Source organism: Cibotium barometz, chromosome 43 (genome assembly GCF_041138505.1).
Source record: "Cibotium barometz isolate CiBa-2024 chromosome 43, ASM4113850v1, whole genome shotgun sequence".
Taxonomy (NCBI): Eukaryota; Viridiplantae; Streptophyta; class Polypodiopsida; order Cyatheales; family Cibotiaceae; genus Cibotium; species Cibotium barometz.
The window spans coordinates 29503476-29515192 of record NC_141088.1 but is presented as its reverse complement, the minus strand read 5'-3'; the positions used below and the strand labels follow the sequence as shown (position 1 = coordinate 29515192).

Here is an 11717-nt window from a genome sequence, read left to right as displayed (position 1 = left end):
CCCGATTGGCCACAGTTTAAGTGAGTGTGAACACTTATGGCCATCATGTATATAAGTGAATATCTCTCATAATACAAAGAACTCTCCCATTGTGCAATAGAGTCTTGCTCTTGCTAATCTTTTCCTAATCCATGCTAGTGTGTGTGTGAGTGAAGTGAGATGAGAGGAGGGACGAGTACATGAGATGAGAGGAGGGACGAGTACACGTAGTGCAACAACGCGATGGTCTGATAACACTCGTCTCGCGGAAGGCACGATAGATTTGGTTCTTGAGGAGTTGTAGAGCTTGGAGACTTCAAGGGTTATGAGCTCGGCCATTGGAAAAATCCTCACGACAGTTGCGGTTCACCAAGTAATCTCCTTGTTGGAGGTGTTTCGAAGGGGGTTTGGGTGAGCCATAACATGAATGGGGAACAAATGGCCATTCATTATTTTGTTGATGACTCTTTGCTCTTCTTACATACTAACAACAATATTAGGAGTCCACTCTCTTTGGTTCAACTTTTTGCAAGTGTATCTGAATCAAAGTGCAACATTTTCAAGTCTAGGATGACTAGCCTAATGGAAGAGGGTTCCTTTCATATTTCTAGATGGGGATGTCAAGTAATTAACAAAGGGGAGATCTTCAAACATCTAGGGCCTCCTATAGGTGTTAGGGTTACTAATAAGGCACTAGAGTTAAGTGGGCTCTTGATAAAGTTATCAACAAGATTAGAAAATGGGATACATTTTTTGGCCCTTTCACACTAAAGTGGAGGTTATCAATTCAATATTAAATGCATATATCATGTTTCTGTACCCTATCTTGGATTTTAGGAAAGGTCACTAGAACACACTTATCTCACACATCAAGAGGTTTCTTTGGAAAATTAAAAGGGGACAAAGAGCTTTTTAGCTTGCCTCGAAAATAATATCTCCCAAAGGAGTTAGGTGGTTTGGGATTCTATACTTTCCCATTCATGCTAAGGGGCAAGTGTTCTCACATTTTTGCCCAGGTTCCTTTCTTAGGTGTCAAAGCCAAAGGTGTCAAGCAGGGTTTGATATGGTTAGATAAAGTGTTCTCTTTTCCCCCCCTCAAAATGTTAAATGTACCTTTTTGTGACTTTTTGGTCAATATTTGGAAAAAGCACCTTGGTCTGGTGAGATGGAATGGATCTACTAGATTTACTAGAAATTCCTTATTCTTATTGAATATTTGATGGTCTCATTTCTTTACTAAGCCTCTAGCGAGACTAGATAAACAAGCTGCCAAGGCCTTGAACAACAAAGTAATCTCCTAATTTGGTGATCTTTGGGGAGGACTTGCTAAAGGGTGGAACAATATGAGATAGATCAGCAACATCCTTCCCATTAATCTCAGGGAAGGGAGGTTATTGAGAACATGTGTTAGACATTGTGGAAGGGCTAGTCATTCCACTACCTGTAATAGAGAAACTTGGATTAAATATTGGCATTGGATTGGGGGGAGAGGGGGTCCACTAGAATCAAAAACCAACTTGTTATATAAGCATTGCATTGGGTCCTTGAGAAATGTGGTCTACTTCAATCAAATTTGGAGAGTAAAATAGGGCCTCTCTACTTGGCAAAAGAGATGGAAATTCAAAATACCGAAAAGTCAGGCTTTTTCTATGGAAAGTGTTAATGAGAGCTCTACCTCTAGGATTCAAACTAGTAAAAAGGGGGTTCACTTCTGGGAGCTCTACCTCTAGGATTCAAACTAGGGCTTACTTCTTCTGGGAAATGCCCTAGGTGTCTTACTAACCTAGAGGATGGATGGCATGTTTTTTGGGCCTGCCCTACTTTGAAACCCTTTTGGGGAGCAATGAATAGATGGGTTTGGCACTAGACTAACGTGGTCTAACTAGCTTATTATAGTGAGGAAGAGATTGAGGGGGGAGACCTAACTTTGCTAATTGCTATGATTAGATTTTCTTGTTTGTGGGAAATTTGGACACTAAGAATGGTAGGATATTTAACTCTAATAATGCTCAAGGCTTGGATTGTGATCAGGTCAAAATAAAAATTTGGACATCTAAGAATGGTAGGATCTTTAACTCTGATAATTCTCAAGGCTTGGATTGTGATTAGGTCAAAATATCCCGCAAAACCACCTACTATTCTTTTGCAAAGGTTAATTGCTTACATAACTATGAAATATGTGAGCTGCTATCCAAAGTCTTAATGAATATTGAGGAGGCTTTGACACATACACATGAGGCAAATATGGACCAAAAACTCAAACATGGATTAAGAAGACTAAATAGCATGTCTACACATTTTTTTGTTTGATGGAGTATAATAGACCCGATGTTACAATATGGGTGAAAGATGGGATCTTGGAGGAGTACACTCCCAGAGGCACTACCATAGAATCAATGTTGAGGGGTAGTATGGATTTGGGTTATCATATCAGATATGCGGCAAGTCCTCGTTTATTTAGGAAGATGGAATGTGGGACTTCATTTGTGATGTGCTGAACTCAAAGAATTAGTTGGCTAGCGGAGCCTTTGTATTTTGAGGTTGTTACAATGAGGACTTGATGTAAGATTCCCCCTTTTTTTAAATGGTATATATGAAAATATTAATTCTCCAAAAAAAAAGAACAATTGAACAAATAACACAAATAAATAAAAGGAAAAAAGATTCCCTTTTTTTTAAATGGTATATATGAAAATATTAATTCTCCAAAAAAAAGAACAGTTGAACAAATAACACAAATAAATAAAAGGGGAAAAGAGAAGCGTGATAACAATATCCAAAGGGTAACCAACGAGTGCTAGCTCATCTGGTAGAGTGTTGGTCTCTACTCCCAAGGTCTTGTGTTCAAGTCTTGAAGGCCTCGTTAGGTACCTACCCTTGATGGGTTGATTATAAGCATGTACAATAGGTTCGCCAACCCTCACCCCGGTGGGGCCACTTCCACGTCACGGAGGCTGGGTGTGTGTTTCTGAATTTCCTGTACCTTTGGAAAAATAAAAGAAAATCCAAAGGGTAACCCAAAATGCACTATAAAAATTAATAACGGAATAGTACTATACAGAATGTGTCATGACCTCGGAGATCACTTCAAATTATATGAGAAATTGTCAACAACGAGACCTACAAATGATGGAGTCGCAAAGACGATTTCTAGAACGTTGAAAAGTTTGACAAAACGGCAGCGTGGTAGGCAAGAGCTGAGAACTACGTGAAGAAGACTGACTCTTTTGAGAGCGCCATAAAGAGGGCAGCACCGAACACGCAACAGCAAGCTAGATCATACATCTAATTCACGCACACACAGAGAGAGCACGCGCACAGGATTCGCATTAAGCCAACTAATTAGCGATAATCCGAACTCAGCTCTCTAGTAATTAATTAATCTGAACATGGCGGCGGCGCTTTTCGGAGACAAGCTGGAGTGCAAGGTGTCCGCCAACAGGATGTGGCGCGCCGCCTTCGAGGATGCCAACAACTGCCTGCCCAAGGCGCTGCCGCAGGCGATCGCGAGCGTGGAATACTCGGGCAGCGGCTTCCAGCCAGGCTCCGTGAGAACCATCCACTTCCACAAGAGTAAGCATATATGGCAGCTGCTCGATCCCATGATCAAATTTGAGGCGGAAGATACTGATTGATTGATTGATTGCTCGCAGGCCACGCTGAGCATATCGCTCGGGAGAAGCACCCGGAGCACCTGGTGCTGCACATCAAGGAGAAGCTGGAGGAGGTGGATCACGAGGCCCTCAAGCTGAAGGCGGAGGTGGTGGAAGGCGGCTTCCTGGGCATCCTCGTGAAGAAGTACAAGTACACAGTGCAGGTCAAGGAAGGGGCCGAGCCAGACACCTGCGTGGTGTACTGGTACTTCGAATACGAGGCCCTCTCCGAGAAGCACCAGGTAAATGATTTGGGTCGCACATTCTAGCTGTATCTAATTAATCCTTTGCTAAGTATCTAATTAATCCTTTGCTAATTACCACTCTCTGTCCATTTGGGAACAGGCCCATGTGCCCGCCGCGCTCAAGGATGCCGTCCCCAAGAGCTTCAAGGGGCTCGAAGCGTTCTTGCTCACCCACGACGACTACCTTGCCTAGAACTCCTATTTTTCCACTTTCTCTCACTAGTTTTCTTTGTTTCTTCCATGTGTCTACTCTATGGATCCCCCCCTTCCAAAAAACTTGAAGTGTCTATTTCTCTCTCTCCGTCTCCTTCAAGCAGTCCACCTTGCTTTTGATGCAAACCTCTTGAAGCATACATGTAACCTTACACCAATATGACAAAGTACACATGTGACGATATTCTTATCCCTATAGAAACAAGGTTTTGTCCCCCCTCTCTCTCTCTCTCTCTCTCTCTCTCTCTCTCTCTTCCCCCAAAAAACACACACACACACAAAAACAAAAGGTCAATATATAAATCTCTCTCCAAACACACACATAAAAAAAGGTCAATATATAAATCAAGATCTCTCACACACACAAAAAAGGTCAATATATAAATTAAGATCTCACACACACACACAAAAAAAAGGTCAATATATAAATTAAGATCTTCTCTTTAGTTACATAAAAAAACTTCCCTAAACTACCCATTTGTGATTTTGAGAGAGAGAGAGAGAGAGAGAGAGAGAGAGAGAGAGAGAGAGATGGAATAGAAACTCATGTGATACATATGTAGGTTGGATAGTTAAAGTGTGTGGAGCCCAAGCATGACCTACTAGACCAATACAAAGTCTTAGAAGAGAACACTTAAGGTTTTAGTCACAAAGAACGTAGCAAGGGTATATATGACAAACACGAGATTTAGGGCTCCTCACAACACTGAGATAAATATTTCAAGTTAGGACACATGGCTTTTAAAGTTTACCCCAAAAAAAAACACAGACACCATTAGAACATGTGCTATTCAAATACAATATAAGATAGATAAGTTCGAATGGGCATACTAAAACAAAGTCTCTTTTCTACATCCACCATTAGAATGAATGCATCTTTGGGCTTTCTTCCTGTTAGAGGACCAAAATAATGATTATATGTCTCAACTCCCAAGACTGCATTGTCAACTTCTCCACCTATATGCATAAGAGCTTCCATTAATCTTATTTTTTTTCCAAAAACCTAATTTATTGCACCATTTGGTTTATTAAGATGTACTATTATTTACTTCCAATACTCAATCATATATTGTGAAAAAGAGAATGTTGGCTTTTTGTTCTACCCAATCTTACTTAAACATAATTTATTCTTGATTCTAGATATAACTTACAAGTGGTCCTTTATGTGATTAAGCATTTGAACAAATTTAGATTATTCAATTGGGTAGTATTAGGCTCCCTTGATTGTCACCTTCCTTTGACATCCAATGAGATGTTTTTGAGTGTACTATATATTCCATGATTGGTACATTTTCTTACATGAAAAACCTCAATTGAAGTGCTTTAGAGTGCCCAACCAAAGCACCTTGATCATTACATAAGTATTCCTTGTTACATGCATCAAAGTTTGGAGCCTAAGTCATAAAAAATAGTGCTAGATAGGAGCTTTCACAAAATGTAAATAATGTTAGATAAGAGCTTTCATAAAAAATAGTTCTAGAAAAGAGCTTTCACAAAATCTAAATATCTCTCCATTAGATGTGGAAATATAAGTGTCTAGTTGCATCAATATCCTCATGTGTGGCCAACCATCAAAAAGTCCAATTGTATCATTTTTTTATGTGCCTCTAGAGCAACTGGTAGTGATAGGTATATAAACAAGTATCTTTTCTTGTTTTTAGAGCAGCAGCAGCTGTCAAGAGTTCTTTAGAAGTAGTAAAGTGGGTACATTTAAAAGATGAAATATTTGAATGTTTTGGCACCATTATTGTCCAAGATGCTATGAAAATCCAAGGTCTTTCTTAAAGTTAAACTATTTAGCAATGCGCATACTTTGAGCCAAGTACTTTACCATTACTATGAAACTTTAGCATATGAAGGCAAAATATCGATAGCAAAACAACCGTATTGTCCTTATCCAAAGCCATATGTTATCAACTTTGTTCTATCACTAAAAGTGATAGTTGATATGTCTGTTAGAGATTGAAGATTAGGATAGATCTTGGACTTGAGTCCAAGAGTTAGAGATTTGGACCTTATCCCATGGCAAACCTTTAGATCTTTAAACCTTTAGCTAGAATATTTGATTAATTTTTGGACTTAAGTCCAAGGTGTACGTACCTTTAGGCTATGTGTCCACAATAACCCTTTGTGATTTGAGTACAACACCTAGATGGTTGAGACAGTTTTATTATTTCTCGAGTCCTAGGTGTACTTTAGGACATGTTCAATGGCTATAACTTTGTGATATTTATTGAACATGAGTCTAAGGTGCCCCTCTAGGCCTTGCCCTAGAGATAGAAGACTGACAAAGTTTTTAGACTTCAATCCAAGAGCTAGATTATTTTGATAGTTTTAGGGCTTTAGGCAAGGTTAAGTCCAAATGCTAGAAGATTTAGATAGTTTTAAATCTTTTAAAAAAAGGTAACACCTTTTGGTTATGAATTCAAGGAAAAGAATTTTGGGATCTTTGTTGGACTTGAGTCCAAGGCCTATCTTGGTGGATTTCAATGCTCCACCCTCATATTGTAATGCCCAAACTCTGACTAGCTCATATTTGTACAGAACCCATTTTAAATAATAGCCATACTTGCACAACCAAAGCACCTAACATCGAGTACTCACATGGGATGTGGCCTAAGAAGCCAAATGATTTGTAGATGTCTTAAATAAGATTCGACACGCTACCGAATAAACTACATGTTAAAGAGTGGACAATTATCCCATAAAGATCCACACATGGCACCCTTCCTATATCCTTAATGTCGGATCCCTGACATGGAACATAGCTAATAATCTTAGCTTAACTCACCTCTCCTTGTCTGTTCTCAAAGCCATACATTGTTAGTATTGCTTCCCCCTCATGCAAGCTTCACAGATACCACGTCATATTCCAGCAGCCCATGCAAGAGCGTTGCACAGCCTTAACGTGAAAGCATGCTAACCTTGCAATAGAACCAACTGAACTGAATAGATTACTCTCCATTCCTAATAAGCCAGTCATTCATTGTGTCATGTTTGTATAAAAGAAAAAAGCATATCCCATTTGAGCACGATAAATTATGATACATCATGGCAATGCTTGCTATTAGCAAGCATATGTTACACGGAATGATTTACTTTTAAGAGCACATCGTCTTCTCGATTGTTTCCTGTAGCTCACCACTCTTGTATGCCTCTACAAAAGCCCACGCATGTCAACATAAACTCAATTAGAAAATGTTTAATGAGATGGTCACAAAAATAAACTATTGAATTTTGAAGTCTCTACTTACAGAAGGGTGAATCTCGATGTAAAGAGCACACAAAAATGTTTCCATCAAAAATGATTTTGAAAAGATAAAACTCCATATTTAAACCAAAAATGAAAAAAAACACAAATAACGAGCAAGCATTTTACAAAATGAATGTGACCGTGCAAAAACGACATTTACACATGCACGTGCAATACATGAACACATGCATACACGGATGAAGACGCACAACAGGGCACACGAGCACATACACACTCGAGGATGAAAAAATAACAAGTGGGGATCTTACAAGAGGAACTTCATCAATGGGCAAGCACATGGCACACATATGCGATGCAAGGACACATGCTGGGGTGCACATGCATGTCCAGACAAACACACATGCACACACGCGCAGGAGAGTTGTGTGCAGGATTGTGCATGGCACACATACACCCACACAAAAAGGATAGAAACAAATACCGTGAAAGACAAATTAGTAAAGTCGTCAAAGGAAAAGAGAGTGAGCTCTTGAAAGCAAATCCAGATATGCAGACACAATAGACAATAAACTACATGCAGGAGCTTGCTATGTCATTGCTTTACAAAAAGTATGGATGACTCGATCGAAAAACTAGATACCCAGAGCAAGCTTTTCTACTCAAAAAAATTCAAAATAGTGCAAATGTACTCACCCAGAGTGATATCACAACCTCCGAAGAATTCTCCATCTATGTATAGTTGGGGGAAAGTAGGCCACTTGGTGTATATTTTCATGGCAGAGCGCATCTGTTCATTCTCAAGAATGTTCACAGTCTCATAAGGTACATTTAAAGAGTTCAATATTTGCACCACTGTATTTGAGAATCCACATTGAGGAAACAATTTGGTGCCCTTCATGAAAAGCACCACCTTGTTGGATGTTAGATACTTGTCCACTGCTTCCTTGAGTTCCGGTGACAATGCTACATTATGGAAAACACAAAAAACTGATTAGACTGTGTAGGAGCCATGAAAGCATGCATGGCAGGCTTGGTGCACTAGTGCTTGTAACATTTTAAATTTGCTCCCTTCACCTCATTTTGAGAGCATGAGGTGTTGACCTGCCCTTTATTTACATGAAAGGACTTTTTCCAGCCTATTTCCAGTACATGTTATCACCTAAAGAGCTACTGCTGGTTCTCTCTCTCTCTCTCTCTCTCTCTCTCTCTCTCTCTCTCTCTCTCTCTCACACACACACACACACACACACACACACATCATGGTCCAGTATTCATCATGGATACACTGTATTACTTTTTGGGTCTCACAGACTCTCTGGGATTTTTGACGACATTAATTCTTTCTTTCCCTCACCATTACATCCATACCCTAGTTCCATAGGTATTGTCCGCCTCGCTTGAGCTCCCCAACCTCAAAGTAGCTCCAGCCGACAAACAATAAAGAATCCTAATTCTAATTTCAGTTGGCACGTTTGAGCGGACAGTCAAAAAAAGAAAGGGCAGTTCTACGCACACATGAATCGAGGTAAAGGAGTGTAGCGGCTCTCCTTGGAAGCCCTAGCATCACCAAGGAAACCCCCCACTACAAGTCAAAACGAGTGTGTCATACTTGCAGCAGCAAATCATCGAGCTCCCAAAGGAAAAGGAAACCCTCAAAAGTTGACTACTCAAATGTGAAACCCGCTTGGCTAAAGCAGAGGAAAACGACAAGCATGTGGAAACCATAGCAGAAGCATAGGTCAGAAAGAAAGTTATATTAAATGTCTACAAAAGGCCAAATTGGCCTATTAGACCTAAGTGTCACAATATTTCCAGCTCCTATGCAACTGCCACATGCATCCCACTTGGGCAACCAAATGGTGACACATACACTAACAGCTTGAGGACCTGCACAGTGTAAGTTTCAATTGCTCGCGCTACCAGGCTATTGCTACCTCAGTTCTTGGGTCTACATTGAACAACAAAGCATAGACTGCCCTCTGAAGTCCAGTCACCTAGGTTCACCCAAGTACCAACTCCTCTCTCTCTCTCTCTCTCTCTCTCTCTCTCTCTGTGCAGAGTGGGCTATTGCAACCTCACTCCTTGGGTCTACATTGTACAACAAAGCACGGGCCCTCTTCTGAAGTCCAATCAACTAGGATCACCCAAGTACCAACTCCTATCTTCTCTCTTTCATGAAATTCAGGTCATGTTTTCAAGACCTCTCTCTCTCTCTCTCTCTCTCTCTCTCTCTCTCTCTCGTGCCTGTGTACGTGTGTGTATGTGTGTGTGTGAGTCTTGGTTTCGATTTTGGGTTTTAATTTGGGCTTGGACTTGGACTTGGGCTTGGGCTTGGGCTTGGGCTTGGGTGGATGGGAAATTACAAGCTTTAGCATTGTCCTCCTCCAAAGAGCTGGCATTGTCCAACAGCGACTGTACAAAGTTTCCAGAGTGTTCTCATCTCTGAGGCTTGGTGCTCACCACAATGGTTACTCCTCATAAAGGGGGTCTTACATATAATAGACCACATCCCCATCACACCCATAGAAAAACAACACAAGGTATAAAACCCCTGCCACCCAAGCCAACTCCAGAACAGACAACTACTACCAGCCCTAGAATGTTTCATAAAAGGAAGTTTCATTTTGGAGACAAAAATACAAGCTAGCAAGAAGCTGGAAGTAGAGCAGACCCAGAGGAGGAAAGTGTAAGACCTCCTACACGATTCGATGCACCCTTCCTTGACATCAGCAGACAGGAGGTCAATCTTTTGTATACTTCTTGTACCTGGAAGGGCCCAGAATATCTTCCCAAAAAGATGTCCTTTTATAGACCAATTTTTCCATCAATCAGAGAATAGTGCATTCCGCAATTGAACTACCTACAGCAACATGTCCCACAGCAAGAGGCTGGCACTTGACCAGATGAGGGTCAGATCCCGTAAACTAGGTATGGAGACAGGATTATGTTGAGACCCAAGGTCTGAAGAGGACTATGTGACATGGAATAGATTGAGAAAGATGACCATTATCACTTCAGATGCCCAGTGTTCTAGGGGATGGGAAGGAGGTACAAGTTACAACTGCTCGCTCAAAGCGGATTTGGGCCACTTCGGATCTTTTTTGACTTCAAATATCAGAGATACCTTGGCCTATTCTTACTGGAGATGAACATGGCTTCATCTAGGGGAGCAAAACAAGAGGGCCTTCTTCTAGAACGCCCCCATCTTTCCTTACACTGTGGTCTCATATATTCTTGTGATCCTTTGATAGACGTTAATCTCCTCTCTCTCTCTCTGTCTGGTGCACACATGCGCGCGCACGCGCGTGTGCGCACACACACACACACACACACACAAATCATTCCCTAAGGCCGGATATTCTCCACCCTGCATTAGAGTACACTACCCTCGGTCAACAAGTAAATATAACCTAGCTCTGAGGTGTAGCCAGTACATTTGCATCAATGTAGACCTAGCTGTGATATGGGTTGCACCCTTGCTTCCCTCAAACTTATATTGAAAAGGAAGAATAGGAGAACTCACCATTTGGGGCACCGCTGAAGCTGGATCTGCAAACGAACCCCTTGGACGGCCGACCGGGTTTCCATTTCAAGCTCTCGGCGCCCGAAACCAGAAGGGCCTTCTTCAGAGGAGAAGGCGGCGGGAGGGAGCGTATGATAGAAGCTGCCGAAGGCGAGGTGTTGATTGGGAAAGGACTGCTGCTATGCAGACCACTCGCTTGCGAGGGCGTGCAAGCCATAGCTCCGCCTACAGCTGAAGGCATTTGCAGAGCAAATTTCTTTACGCATACAACTCAAATTTGTGTGTGTGTTTTACCTAGATATACTTATATATAACAAGGTAAGTGTACATGGGTTCAATCCCTGCCCACCACACCCAGGAAGTGCAAGGCATTTATTTCAGTACTCTCTCCTCCAATGCAACACTTGCAAGCTAAAACACTTTTTTTGAAGCTAAAATGCTATGATCGAATAGGGTTGATTAGATAGGACAGCATCCATCGTGTGTGAATTTTCATGATCGAATAGGGTTTATTAGATAGGGCGGCATCCATGGTTGTGTGAATTTTCAGTGTAAGCTTAAGGGTATATCCTTGTTGCTAGGTTGAATGAAGTGATCTCCATCAATGCTTTGCACATTAATTTTGGCTTTAACAAAGGATTACCTATTGTGATGATTTCCTCATAATCTATATGTGCTTACAGTACTGATTGTGTGGGACTCCTCGCCATGTCCTAAGGAGCTTGCTATTGCACATTATGTAATAGACTCACCACATTGGGCAAGCTCTACAGCACTAGCTCCTAAGTCGGTAACTCCTCGAGGTCAAGAGGATTAGTGGGAAAATCTAAGTGTGGAGGACTGTTAGTGACATTAACAATAAGAGAGATAGGGGATTAGCCTAGTAGTTA

The 11717-nt window shown here is 41.1% G+C and overlaps 2 protein-coding genes across 2 annotated transcripts; one reads left to right on the top strand and one right to left on the bottom strand.

Annotated features, from left to right (window-relative positions):
- Nucleotides 1–3237: 3237 nt before the first annotated feature.
- Nucleotides 3238–4280, top strand: LOC147613789 (major pollen allergen Car b 1-like). The gene is made up of 3 exons (XM_086781214.1): nucleotides 3238–3552; nucleotides 3633–3874; nucleotides 3978–4280. The coding sequence occupies exons 1-3, from the start codon at nucleotides 3369–3371 to the stop codon at nucleotides 4068–4070; spliced, it is 519 nt and encodes a 172-aa protein (XP_086637340.1). The 5' UTR covers nucleotides 3238–3368; the 3' UTR covers nucleotides 4071–4280.
- Nucleotides 4281–6697: 2417 nt separating this feature from the next.
- Nucleotides 6698–11117, bottom strand: LOC147613788 (uncharacterized). Its single transcript, XM_086781777.1, has 3 exons — nucleotides 10828–11117; nucleotides 7998–8267; nucleotides 6698–7247 (listed from the first exon to the last, which is right to left on the bottom strand). Exons 1-3 carry the CDS (start codon nucleotides 11066–11068, stop codon nucleotides 7192–7194), a joined length of 567 nt encoding a protein of 188 aa, XP_086637903.1. The 5' UTR covers nucleotides 11069–11117; the 3' UTR covers nucleotides 6698–7191.
- Nucleotides 11118–11717: the final 600 nt, after the last annotated feature.

Excerpts from the sequence above, each read along its gene's own strand:
- LOC147613789 (XM_086781214.1), top strand. The coding sequence starts at position 3,369 with ATGGCGGCGGCGCTTTTCGGAGACAAGCTGGAGTGCAAGGTGTCCGCC. Across the intron at positions 3,553-3,632 it reads AACCATCCACTTCCACAAGA|GCCACGCTGAGCATATCGCT; the intron begins GTAAGCATATAT and ends GATTGCTCGCAG. Across the intron at positions 3,875-3,977 it reads CCCTCTCCGAGAAGCACCAG|GCCCATGTGCCCGCCGCGCT; the intron begins GTAAATGATTTG and ends ATTTGGGAACAG.
- LOC147613788 (XM_086781777.1), bottom strand. The coding sequence starts at position 11,068 with ATGCCTTCAGCTGTAGGCGGAGCTATGGCTTGCACGCCCTCGCAAGCG. Across the intron at positions 8,268-10,827 it reads CTTCAGCGGTGCCCCAAATG|CATTGTCACCGGAACTCAAG; the intron begins GTGAGTTCTCCT and ends TCCATAATGTAG. Across the intron at positions 7,248-7,997 it reads AGGTTGTGATATCACTCTGG|AGGCATACAAGAGTGGTGAG; the intron begins GTGAGTACATTT and ends GGGCTTTTGTAG.